This window comes from Geotrypetes seraphini, chromosome 7 (assembly GCF_902459505.1).
Source record: "Geotrypetes seraphini chromosome 7, aGeoSer1.1, whole genome shotgun sequence".
NCBI classification, from domain to species: Eukaryota; Metazoa; Chordata; class Amphibia; order Gymnophiona; family Dermophiidae; genus Geotrypetes; species Geotrypetes seraphini.
This window is the reverse complement of record NC_047090.1, coordinates 74,907,772-74,921,789: the sequence shown is the minus strand read 5'-3', so window position 1 is coordinate 74,921,789 and position 14,018 is coordinate 74,907,772. Positions and strand designations below refer to the sequence as shown.

At 44.2% G+C, this 14,018-nt stretch overlaps 1 protein-coding gene across 1 annotated transcript in view; it reads right to left on the bottom strand.

The window, feature by feature from the left end:
- Positions 1-9,391, bottom strand: part of SSPN (sarcospan) — a 37,747-nt gene extending 28,356 nt beyond the window's left edge. The window contains exon 1 of the mRNA XM_033951417.1: positions 8,917-9,391. Coding sequence (XP_033807308.1) covers positions 8,917-9,201 — 285 coding nt within the window. The 5' untranslated portion in view covers positions 9,202-9,391. The remainder of the gene's footprint in view (positions 1-8,916) is intronic.
- Positions 9,392-14,018: the final 4,627 nt, after the last annotated feature.

The following is a 14,018-nucleotide window of genomic DNA, read 5'->3' as shown; positions in this document are numbered from 1 at the left end:
GTCAGAAGATGAAAGTGCAATCAGAGACTCATGAAATCACCAGACAAGGTAGTAAAAATGATTTTATTTTCAATTTACTGATCAAAATGTGTCTGAATTTATATCTGCTGTCTATATTTTGCACTATGGCCCCCCTTTTACTAAACCACAATAGCGGTTTTTAGCTCAGGGAGCCTATGAGCGTCGAGAGCAGCCTTGGGCATTCAGCGCAGCTCCCTGCGCTAAAAACTGCTATTGTGGTTTAGTAAAAAGGGAGGGGATATATTTGTCTATTTTTGTATGGTTGTTACTGAGGTGACAGTGCATAGAGTCATCTGTCTCGACCTCTTTGAAAAAACCCCAGAATAGAAATGATAATTAACATTTTCTCAGTGTACAGTGTGCTTTGTGTTTTTTTTTAAATTTTATTGTTTGTAGATCATTTTGACTCGGTCATTTTAAAAGTAGCTCGCAAGCCCAAAAAGTGTTGGCACCCCTGAGCTAGAGCATTGAAGCTGCGTGTGGCTGCCGTAAAGGTCATCTCTGACACAACCGGAAGTTGCATCAAAGACGACCTTTACGGCAGCCATATGCAACTACAACGCTCTGGCTGCTGTAAGAAGGTAGTTTAGACATCGCCGGCCACAGGGCAGGGAGGTTTGTCGGACCGGGCCTGTTGTCCCGGGGGGTAGGGGGGGGACGTTGCAGATCTTGTTGCCAAAATCGGAAAGGTGAGGAAGGGAGAAAGATGGGCCTGTGGTGGATGGAGAGACTGAGAGAAGGGGCAGATGATGGAAGTGGGTAGAAAGGGGAGAGAGAAGAGGTCAGGTGATGGAAGTGGGGAGAAGGGAGACCAAATGCTGAATGGAAGTGGAGAAAGAGAACACATACTGAATGGAAGGAGGGATAAAGAAAAAGGACATATGCTGGATGGGGGAAGAAGATAGAGTTAGTGAGATAGTGGAGGGGTGAAGGAAAGGGGTGGCATGCTGTGGGTAGACATAGTGAAAAGAGGGAAACTGAGGACTGCATAGTTAGAAATTATTTAATTTAAACGGAGGCAGAAAATAAAGAAGGAAGACCAGAGAAGAATTCTATGAGCGTCAGAGCTGTTACCACCGTGGCTAAAATCCACACTACAGTTTTGTAAAGGGGGGAGGGGTTAGTTTGTGATGACATATTCCATACTAGGCGAAGGTGTTTTCTGTATTCTGTGTGTTCGAAAGACATGATTTTCTCTTAGGATTGACGGTGTAGGATTGATCTGTACTGGTCTGGCTTGTTTAGTTTTACAATGGCTGTATTGATGTACTGCTCACTATAAGATGTTGCCTTTTCCTAGGTACTCATGTGTGACGTGTGGCTTGTTACTAAAAATCATGTTTTTCGTACAGATGGGGGAGGGTGCCAAAAATGATGGGCCCCAGGTGTCACATATGCTAGGTACGCTCCTTTAACCCCTGCGAAATTCACAAAACCGCGAATACTGTAAACTCGCCTCTACATCACCCGCATCATTCCCTTTTCTGGGGTCCTGCCCTCTTCCGAGGTTGCTTCCTGTTTCCGGTAAGGCAGGACAGCTGTTGTACTCAAGCGACTGTTTATTGGAAGGGAAGGGGGAGGAGCTGTGCTCACTGCAGAGTGCACAGTGGCTGAGGGCAGCTGGTACCTGTGACACACGGAGCAAACCCACAACCTCAGGGTGCTGAGACTGAAGCTCTAATCACTACACCACACTCTTAGGGCTCCTTTTACAAAGGTACGCTAGTGTTTTTAGCGTGCTAACCAAAAAATTACCACCTGCTTAAAAGGAGGCGGTAGTAGCTAGCGCGCGCTAAAACCGCTAGCACACCTTTGTAAAAGGAGCCCTAAATGTCACTCAAAACTCCATGCCCCCCAAAATTGGCACTAAGTGCAATTCTATAAAGGACAGTGGTGTAGCAAGGTAAAAAGGTGCCTAGGGTGGAGCTTCCCCCCCCCCCCCGTACCTCTTCAAATCTTTTCTGGCAGCTCTCCCTCTGATATCACTTCCTGGTCACATCTGAAGGAGAGCTGAGGATAGCGCAAGCAGCAGGTAGGAGATGCTTGCTGCCAATGAAGTTTTGAAGAGGTGGGTGACAAAGAGAAGGAGATGTGCTGGCGTCCCCTCCGATATGGTTCCTAGAGTGGTCTGCCCCCTCCCTGCCCACCCTCGCTATGCCACTGATAAAAGGCTTGCACACTATATAGAAGCATGCATAAGCACAAATCCATACCTAACAACTGGGTGCAGGATTTATGCTGGTGCCTAATTTCAGCGTTGATTGACCTAATTCTATAATTTCATGCATATTTTTCGGGAACGCCTTTGACATGCCTATAGTCATGCTACCTTTTCAGATGCACATGCCACTCATAGCCAATTAACTGCAATAATTAGTTGTTAGTTAAGGGAAAGGGACTTGTGTACCGCCTTTTTGTAGTTATACAATCACACTCAAAGCAGTTTACATACAGGTACTTCAAGCATTTTCCCTATGTCTCAATGGGCTCACAGTCTATATAATAAACCTGGGGCAGTAGAGGATTAAGTGACTTGCCCAGGGTCACAAGGAGCAGCAGGGGGCTTGAACACACCACCTCAGGGATTCTGAGGTTGTAGCTCTAACCACTACGCCACCCTCTACTCAATAATCAATTCACTTGCATACACATGCCCAAAAATCAGTGCACAACTTTTGGCGTGATATATAGAATCCAAGGGATGATTAGCAACCATGCCAGCATTTATTCATTTACAATAAGGCCTGCTACAGAGTCAGACCTGCAGTGCCTTAAAAAATATAACTTATCCATTTAGCAATTCAGTAGGTATGTGCTGGCCTGTGCCCTGACCCTTGGTAGTGAAATGACCTGATTTTATACATATAAGCATCAGAAATTGAGGGTTAAGGGAGTTATGTGTCCATCACCTACTGGCAAAAGCATAATTCACTTTGAGTACTGAGGTCAATATGAAAAGAAAAAAAAAAAAATCCTTTCACTGAAAGAGTGATAAATACCCGAAACAAACTTCCAGCAGTAGTTTTGATATTTAAATTGCTTACCGTATGTGTTTTGGTGACCATAGGTGATAGAAGGAACGCATTAAATAAATACAAACAAGCAGAACTCATGAAAGCATGGACACAAAAGAGCACATTTTAAAAGGGCTTAACTGCCTAACTTTGAGAATTGGATGGGGAAGGCTTGCAGAGCATAGCTTGTGAAATTCTTTCTAAGCCGTGGGTGTGTGTGGTGGGTGTGTGTTGTGATGTGTGGGGTGTGTGTGTATATACAGGGGCAGTGAAATGCCTTTTTGTTGGAGAAGCCAAGGAATCCAGTCTCGAGCCTGCTCCCAAGCTCTCTAATTGCCGTTGATGTGTTGGGGAAAGTATTGATGAGGCCATGGCCCTGGCCCATCCCATGCTGCTTCCTCTGTTTGTATCTGTGTTGCTTAAGTGTGTGCCTGTGTTATGTGTATGGGAGAGAGGGGGGAGGACCTCAGGGATTTGGGGGGAGGAGAATCAATGGGAGGCAGTTTGGGCTATGATTACTCCTGAGGACTGGACAAGTTGAGAATAAGATCAGCTCAATTTGTCGAGGGAGAATTTCTGAAAAAGATGGGGTGGGGGGTGGGCATTAAGCCATCTTGAGGGGAGGGGGCTTTCCTCAATGGAGAAACCTTAGGCAGTTTTTCACTAGATTTAAACATTAACCAGCTGAACTTAACTAGGCAACCACATCTGCAGAAATGACTGGCTATGATTTGCAAATAGATTTGAAAATAGAGCTGGCTATATTTAGGAAGGTTTCAGTGTAATAGAAGTGAAACATTAGAGAGGATATAAATACTGTCGCGTATTAGATTACTTTTTATGCTGGAGTGGTATTTCCTATCTTGAAGCACTAGTATTGGTGAGATTACTCAGAACAATAACTTTCCTGTTTTTTGACTCTATTAAACATTCTTTTGAATTCACTTCTACAGCCTGTTAGCTTTTCCACAGATTTATTTCTTGTATTTGTGCCACTTTGTTGGCCTGAAGTGCATGCACCAGTATTATCATATTTTAAAACATTTCTGCCTCTTCATTCACTCTGCTATACAATATTTTCAGTGTAATACTGTTACTGTACATCTTATGGAATCAGCACAGTAGCATTGTAGCTCAGTCCATGCAAGTAGGCATGGCTAAGCAAGATCAGCTTTCACAAACTTTTAGCACTAATATTTCCTCAGCATTATAAGTCAAGTCAAAAAAGGAATTAGATTAGATGTTGTTTTGTGATGTGGCTTTAATTGTTATACTACCATAGTTATTCACAAATCGTGGTGTGTTGCCTTTCCTCAGCCTTCACCCAGTCTTTCTCTCTTCCCCCCCCCCCCACCCCATCCAGTGGCACAGTAAAGGGGCAGGGGGGGTTGGATTGCTTTGGGTGCCTTCTTCATATGGGGCACTGGCACCTCTGTGCCCCCTCCTCATGCCACACTTGCACTGCCTCCCCACCCCCCTGGTGCCTCTTAAAATTTTCTCCCGTGGAAGCAGCCTGGCTCCCCTCTGAAATCACTTCCAGGTCATTGGGACAGGAAGTGACATCAGCGGGAAAGCCAGCATCGGCACGAGCAGCAGGCTGGATAAGCTGCTCGCGCTGGTGGAACAGAGCTACAGGGAGAAAGGGAGGGTGTGAGTGTAACATAGGGGCGGGGAAGGAGTGGGGGTGGACAGGAGGACACCAGGGGGGGGGGTAGAGGTGGTGGTGCTACCGCCCCGGGCACCTCCTACCCTCTGTACGCCATTGCCCCCATTTTCACATGGCTTCAGCTGCAGAAGACACAATGAGATTTCTGCTTCCCCACTGTGACATGACACAACACCAGTCCAAACTTTCGGCGCAGCATGGCTCAAGCTTACAGAGAGCTGAGTCATGGTGGAAAAGCAAGAATCCTGTTATGAACACCGCAAGAATTGCCATGATTCCGAGGGCCAGAAACAGTACTTCATAGGCCATACTGGGTCAGACCAATGGTCCATCTAGCCCCATCTCCTATTTCCAACAGTGGTCAATCCAGGTCACAGTACCTGGCAGAAACCCAAATAGTAGCAACATTCCATGCTACCAATCCAGGGCAAGCAGTGGCTTCCCCCGTGTCTGTCTCAATGGCAGACTAAGGACTTTTCCTCCAGGAACTTGTCAAAACCTCTTTAAACCTAGCTATACTAACCGCTGTAAACACCTCCTCTGGCAACAAGTTCCAGAGCTTAATATTGTTTGAACAAAAAAATATTTCCTCCTATTTGTTTTAAAAATATTCTCATGTAATTTCATTAAGTGTCCTCTGAATTTTGTGCTTTTGGAAAGGGTGAAAAATCGATTCACTCTTACTTGTTCTACACCACTCAGGATTTTGTAGACCTCAATTATATCTCCTCCTATCTCTTTTCCAAGCTGAAAAGTCCCAACATCTTTAGTTTTCTCATACAAGAGGAATTCCATCCCCTTTATCATTTTGGTCGCTCTTCTTTGAACCTTTTCTAATACCACTATATTTTTTCTGACATACGACAGCCAAAATTGTACACAATACTCAAGGTGAGAATGCACCATGGAGCAATGCAGAGGCATTATAATATCCTCTGTCTTATTTACCATCACTTTTCTAATCATTCCTGGTATCCTGTTTGTTTTTTGGGTTGGTTTTTTTTTTTTTGCTGCAACTGCACACTGGACAAACCTGCTCTAAAGCCATTTTTATCATGACTGTAAAAAGGCCTATTTTCAATTTTTTTTAATGCACAGCCATAAAAAAAAAATTACGTGAGCACTTACCCCCAAATTCCATAAATAACAGCTATATTAGGCACCCTAATTGCATCTGCCTAGTGATGCCTAAGTATGGGGTCTGTGACCAACTTTTAATTTTTAATTGGCCAGGAGTGTGTGGCACAGTAGTTAAAGCTACAGCCTCAGCACCCTGAGGTTGTAGGTTCAAACCCATACTGCTCCTTGTGACTCTGGGCAAGTCACTTAGGGGCAAATTCTATAAACAGCGTCCCGATTGTAGGCAGCAGTAGCCAATCGAAATGCATGTTTATAAAAAATTAAAAACCCCAAGACAGCCTGCCTACACTGTAGGCGTCTGTCACAGATGCAGGGATGCTTAAGCTTGCCCAAAGCTGCGTGTGGTTTACCCCCGGAAGTGGCCTTGGGTGAGCTTCATCCTAGGGCTACGATAGGCACCTGAAATGTAGGCCACTGAAATGCTAGCCTACATTTCAAATAGACATGGCCTCCATACTGAATGTGGCAAGGAAATCTCCCTGCCACAATCAGCTCAGTAGCTGCGGCAGGAAACCCTTGCTACCATGAACATTCCTGGCAGGAGTGATGCCCAATGCCTCCTGCTAGCACCCCCCTGAACACATGACACCCCGGAGCCCCTTTTCCCCCCCCCTTAGGCACCTGGGCCACCCGGAGTCTTAGGCCTGTTTCCGATTAGGCCCCTTCCTGGTGCATCCCAGGATGGAAGGGGAAGGCCCAACATTCTGAAGAGGTGGGTCTGCCAGCCGGAGGGAGTGGGCATCCCTCCAGCCGGCCTTGCTGAAAAAGGTGTGTGTGGGGGGGAGGTTCCGAGTTGGCTTGGGCTTTGGGAGGGATAGGGGGTCACGTGTTTGGGAGGGGTGCTGGCAGAAGGGAGTTGGCATCTCTCCTGATGGGGATGTTCGTGGGGACAAAGATTCTCTGCCGCAGCCGCTGAGCTGATTGTGGCAGGGTGATTGCCTTGCCATGACCAGCTCAGTGCAATGCAATTCTCTAACTGGCACCTGTGACAGAATTAGGGCGGGTTAGGCGGACAGATGCAATTTTGTATAGGACACTGGTGTGTGATTCTCAGCTGCCATTTAGGTGGCTGCTGAGACCGGCTTCCTATACAAAATCAGCCCCTTAATTCCCCCAATGCCCCAGGCACATTAGATAGATCATGAGCCTGCCAGGATAGACAGGGAAAATGCCTGAATAAATCATGTAAAACCATTCTGAGCTCCCTGGGGAGAACGATATAGAAAACTGAACAAATAATTAGCATGGTAATTGACCATGCTGGTTTGCAGCTAATCAAAAAAAAAAAAAAAAAGAAGTAATTAAGCAATTTAAGAGTTCAGTGCTGAATTCATAGGATGCCTAAGTGGAGGTGCCGCCCTACGCCTAATGATGCCTATTTTAAAAAGTAGGTGTGGTTGTGAGCAGAGAATAGGCGTGGATGAATTAGGCACCCCATATAGGTGCTACCAAATTAGGCAAGTGAAAACCTGGCCTAATGGAGCGGTGCCTATGTCTAAGATGCCTATTGACATCTAAGTCTGTATAGGCACCATTGGGCATGATTCAATAAACTAGCAGTTGATTGACAACCACGCTGAGCGGCACCTACAATGGAGGCACGCTTAGGCACCGTTTATAGAGTCTGGCCCTTACCACCGCCCATTTAGCAGGCAGTAGGGGCTCATGCAGAATTTTTTGCGCTAATTAGTACAGGAAAATCCACTTTCCACCCTTGAGATGCCCCCTGGGAAAAAAATAAAATAGAAATTTTTTTTTTCCAAAGTGCAGTTAGCGCATGCACATTTAGAAGTTACCGAAGGATGCCTAAGAGCATCCTTCAGTCCTCCATTTTTAGCCATGCGTTAGCATCTAGGGCAGTGGTCTCAAACTCAAACCCTTTGCAGGGCCACATTTTGGATTTGTAGGTACTTGGAGGGCCTCAGAAAAAAATAGTTAATGTCTTATTAAAGAAATGACAATTTTGCATGAGGTAAAACTCTTTATAGTTTATAAATCCTTCCTTTTGGCTAAGTCTTAATAATAATATTGTCATTTATAGCTAAAGAGACATATGATCAAGAAACTGTTTTATTTTACTTTTGTGATTATGATAAACATACCGAGGGCCTCAAAATAGTACCTGGCGGGCCACATGTGGCCCCCGGGCCGCGAGTTTGAGACCACTGATCTAGGGGGTCCTTTTATTAAGGCACGCTAACTGATTTAGCACACGCTAAATGCTAAGGCATACATTATATTCTATGGGTGCCTTAGCTTTTAACACATTCTAATCTGTAGCGTGCGCTAAATCGGTTAGTGCGCCGTAATAAAAGGACCCTCTAATTCAGCTTAGCAAAAGGACTCCAAAATGCTTTATCACTTGATAAGATCTGATCAATAAAATTAGTTATTTTTCTAATAGTAGGCAATATGACAATACACATATAAACTGAGAGCTCCTTTTACGAAGCCGCATTAGCGACTTTATCGCACCGCGACTTTTTAAAAAAAAAAATCTTTATTGATTTTTAAACTTTGATAGTGCAATACAAATAGTAAATCAGAAAAACTGCACAAAACACACTATTAACTATACAATTATTACATTAAACATTATTACATTAACCCCCGCGCTAGCCGGAAAAACTACCGCCTGCTCAAGAGGAGGCGGTAGCGGCTAGCGTGGCTGGCGGTTTAGGGCGCGTTAAACCGCTAACGCGACTTCATAAAAGAAGCCCTGAATCTCTGTTTCTTCATGATCTCTCTTTTTTTTTTTTAAAAGGAGGAAAAACTTTTTTTCCCCCCCCTTTCTGATCAGTATCTAATGCAAAACTTAATACAAAACTTACCATATTCTGGAAGTGTTGTGTGCCTTCCTATTACGTTTTTATTACAGACTTTTGAAAATTGGGAGGGGGGCAGAAGAATTTATGAATTATTAAAGGAACATTTTGCAGGACAGCAAATCGACATCTACCGTTCAATTACTTTTCGGGTTAGGCGATCATGCATCTTGTTAGTCTGCTCACTGTTATCATGCAGCTTCCAATTAATGTTGGTAATACACTTATGTAAAGCAGGCTTTATGCTTACAGTTATCCCAGCCCAGTGTGGAGTGTCTCTGACTAGCAAGGAGGAACTGCTGCCTGCCGTAATGAAAGCCAGCACTGTGACAGAGATGCCCAAGACGAGTTGGAGCAGAGCAAGCAGCAGTGGGAAGCGGCAGCCCCAGCAAGTGTAGGATTCTTGGTCCGGGCCCGTTTGGGGGTCTCCCTTGTCCCCTTTCTTCTTCATGGCTGCTTTCTTCTCCTTTTCTTGGTCAGATGGCTTCTGGCCATTTAGGGAGGCGCTGGGCTTGTTTATTCCATCTGCTCCCATTCCTGATTTAACCTTTTGGCTCTGAAACGGGGCCGGGTATGTTGCTAACCTTATCGCTCTTTTCTTTTACTCTGGTTAGGGCGATTGTTTATTTCTGATCCCCCCACCCCCAGAAGCCTCTTGCTTTTCTCCTGGCTCAACTCTTCCCAGTAGTTTGAATCATAGAGGCTGAGCAAATATGGAAAACATTCAGAGCAGATTGTCGGAGCCCTCTAAATGCCACATATAGCTCTCCAGAAATGAGAGGGGGGGTTTGAGGGAATAGCGAACTGCCAACAGCATGTAAAGCGACAGAAGGGATTTCTCAGGTTAAAAGGATGATAGCATATGGACTAAAACTCGGTCCCCTGATCCAAAGAGAGAATTACATTAACAACTTGCAGGTGCATAGTTTTTCCTTCCTAATGCAAGTCAGGCAGATGTTTTCGGCAGATACTAACAACTTCTTATCAATCTAGTGTACTGATGGTTAATATTAAAGGATCATTGATTAAACAATTCTAACAAAATTAAAATAAAGATAGAATAGAAAACACCATTGACTAAAAAAAACTGTGAGAGAGGATGGAGTTACTTGTTATCAAAAACAATTCTGCTACAATGCATGTCCATTTATAGCAGAGTTCTTTTAAATGCAAAAAAACAAAAAAACCATTAATGCTATTAATACTTACATATAACATTAGGCCGCCATACCGGGGAGGTTCTAAGCAGCTCACAGCATGAGAAAAACAATACAGACATACATTTTCAATAAAAATCACAATACAATTCAATAAAAGGCAGTACATACATTTCAATAAAATTGATCAGAATAAAAGGTACAAAAACATTTCAATAAAATTGATCAAGATGAAAAGGCAAACCATGCACGTAAGAGACATGAAAATAAAATGCAAACATGGTTGAAATAGGAGAAAAGATAAAATCATTACGATGTCAGCCTATTAAATAATTGAGTCTTTAGTAATTTCCTAAAATCTAGATAAGAAGAAGCTTCTAGCATCATTGTTCCGAGCCAAGTAGCCATTTTGGCAGCCTGAAAAGAGAAAAAGTTTTCTCAAGGAACCTCTTGTAGCGGCAAGATTTTATAGAAGGATAAGTAAATAACTGCACTCTCTGTTTTTATTAAAATGACTCCAAGAAAAATGAGAAAAGAGATAACCTGGTGCCAGACCAAATGCTATTTTGTAAAAAATGCAAGAAAATTTAAACAATACTCTAGATAATAGATTACAAAGCCATATACACAAGTATATGGAGGAGGGACAGAGGGGACATGATACAGACTTAAAGGAATTACTGAGCAAACCAGCCTTTTCCAAATCAGGAAAAGCTCAAAAACTACGAGTAGAAGGCATGTTATGAACTGCAGGACATAAGAGTTAAAAAAAAAAAGGACAGGAAATACTTTTTCATGGAAAGCGTGGTGGATGTTTGGAATGCCTTCTTAAAAGAGTTGGTGGAAGAAAAAAAGGAGTGTGCTATACACTGGAGATTCCCTAAAAGGCAAGAAGATGTAAACCGAGCATTTCACACTTCAGCCTTAACCCCCCCCCCCCCCCCCCCCCACCCCCGAATTCTACAAATGGCTCCCAGGTGCACGGTTGGGCAGCAGTTGTAGAATAGTGTCAGTTATGCACGCAGACTAATTGATAATGTCAATAATTAGCCTTAAGAAAATAGCAGTTACATGTGTAACTGACCCTACACCCTATTCTGTAAACAGTGTGCCTAATTTTTACAGCACACATCTCGAAAGGGGGCAGGGGAGGGGCAAGTCCATCATTTTGACATAGTTTCAAAGCATACTAGCATCTATGGGCTAGATTCACAAAGCAAACCGATCGTGTACCGATCGGTTTGCGACCCCTTTGCGAGCAGATTTCCCTCCGGCCCAATTCACTAACCTCTCCTGCGATCCGCTTCCAATCCGTGCATGCAAATGAGGGGAAACGCATGCAAAGTAGACAGGGACGCGATTCACCAAACATATTTTTGAAACCGACTGGGCTGGCTGATCAACCGAAGAAGCGACTGCCGGAGACCACTCGCCAACGGCTTTCCAACTCTCCAGCTCCATTGAAGCCCTGCTCTCTGCTGCCCCGAATTTCTCCTGCCTGCCACCCCGATGCTCTTCCCCAGATCTCTCCTGCTTGCCCTGCCCCGAATCGCCGCCCTGGCCTGCTCGTCCCCGGATCTCTACTGCCCTGCCTCACACTTGTGGTTATAACCTGCGGGTTTAAAACCGGGTTAAAACCATGGGCTCGCTGGGCTAAAAAGTTAAAAAAAGTTAAAAAAAAAAAAAAAAGTTGCGGACAGATGGTCTGTGCATGCATCGAGATCACACACCAGCGATCCATGCTGGCAGATAAGTGCGTTCCTCCGATCGCCGCCATCTGCATATTGGAGTTTGATGAATGCATCGGACCTGCCCGGATCGGACACGGATCGGTCCCGATCGGGCAGGTTCGTGAATCTAGCCCTATGTGCCTAATCGGTGGTTAAAGCAACAGCTGGGTTCAAACCCATGCTTCTCCTTGTGACCCTGGGCAAGTCACTTAATCCCCCCATTGCTCCAGGTACATTAGATAGATTGTGAGCCTGCCAGGACAGACAGAAAAAAATGCTTGAGTACTTGAATAAATTCATCTAAACCATTCTGAGCTCCCCTGGGAGAACAGTAAATAAAATTGAATGATTGAATGAATAAATAAATAAATAAATAAATAAATGCCGGTAGTTAAGTGAAATGGCTGGTATAAGTGCTCGCACTTAAAATTAGATGCAAAAATGCATACTTAAGCTAATATTCTGTAATGGCAGTTCCACGCAAATGCTGCGGTACAATTCATGCATGGAGGAGCATAATCGAAAGGGATGTCTAAGTCCGTTTACGTCCAACTCGCAAGTCATCCAAAGTAAAACACAGCCTAGGACACATTTTCCAAAAATACGTCCCAAATTTTTTTGTTTCGAAAATCGTCTAACTATACGTCCTGCTGATCTGATCGTCCAAGTCACTAAATCGCCATCTTTATACCACATTTTCGTCCAAGTCAAAAACGCCTAGAACAAGACCTGTTGGATGTGGGAGGGGTCTGCAAAGTGATGGACTGAACACCCAGACCTGGCACCTAAATAGTGGGGTACCTTACAGGGCACTGCTGTGAACTTCACAAAAAGGGTGCCACGTCTTCTCCTCACTACAGCTCCCTTATAGGTCATGGTGAGCCCCCCAAACCACCTCCAGAATCCCCTGTCTACCACCCCAATAGTCCTTATGGCTGCAGGAGCCACTTATATGCCAGTAAAAAAGGGTTTTGGGGCGTATAGGGGAGTGCATATGTTTAAGTATCAATGCAGTGATTACAGGGGCTTATGGGTATGGGTCCTGCTCTCCATGAGTCCCTAACCCACCCTCAAGATGGCTTAAGCCACCTCTGTGCTAGACAACTAGGCTTTCCTATGCCAGGTGGCCAGGTGATGATGGTATGGTGGCTGAATTTTAGAAGTGTGATTAATATTTTTATGGGGGTGGGGGGGGTCAGGGATCACTGGGGTAGTGTGTGGGGGTCTGTTTCATGTGTTTGCAGTGCTTATCTGGTGACTTTAGGTGGTTTTTTTGTGACTTAAACCATGTTTTACATGGTCTAAGTCACAATGTCCAAGTTCTGTCAATTCTGTGCTGTATAACTTTCAGTTATACATGCTGTACGACTAAGTCTAAGCCTGCCCACATCCCGCCCAACTCCCGCCCTCGACACTCCTCCCGAAATGCCCCGTTTAGCTTTGGTCATTCAGCTGCACTATGAAGGCCTAGGTCATTTAGAAATATGTCCAAAACCCGTTTTTATTATCGGCACTTGGATGTATTTGGGAAATGTTCGTCCAAGTACCGACTTAGGCCGGTTTTTGGACGTTTTTCTCTTTCGATTATGAGCCCCTTAGCGTCCTGTGTCCCAGCACCTAAATTTTAAGCGCCATTTGCTAAATCTACCTAAAATAGCTTTTGCACTTTGAAATCATGTGAAAAATATTCTGCTCTGCATGGAAGGTATGCCAATAACCTTTCTAAGCAGACTTGTTCCCCTTTTACCAAGCCGCGGTAGAGGTTTCTACTGCAGCCTGGAGCGCTAAATGCTCTGATGCTACTTTGATTTTCATAGAATTCCTATGAGCGTCGGAGCAGCATCGAAGTATTTAATGCTCCGGGCTGCAGTAGAAACCTCTACCATGGCTTAGTAAAAGAGAGCTTTGGTGTACTATATTGGTTTTTCTGTGCCAACATTTACTATGTTACAGTGTTTATACAGTATAATCTCATTATAACGGACTCGCTTATAATGGAACCTCGTCTATAGCGGACGAGGTCTGCTGATCCCGGCCGTGCGCCTTTATAAACATGCATAAAATCATTGCATATGGCGGATTCGCATATAACGGACAATCAATTTGGTCCCCAGAGCTGCTTTCAGCTGTAGTTTTGTTCGGCTATAACGGACATGCAGGCTCCGCCTACAAGGTGCGTGGCATGCCGGTAATATAGTATCAAAATGCAGCGCAGAAGAAAATGACAGAGTATTTGTCTTTCTAGTACAGTACGACATAATGCTTTAGAACATCTTTTAGTGTTCTGGTTTTGCAAGCATTTCGTACCATACCAATGTTTTGCTGAGTTTTGTTATTGATGTTGCTGATATGCTTGTGCAGTGACTGTTGTTCATTGAGTGTACGTTGTTTCAAGTTGACCTAAATAAAGTTTTTTTAAAAATGCGACTCTGGATATAATGGACTATTTTTCCAGGTCCCTTGAA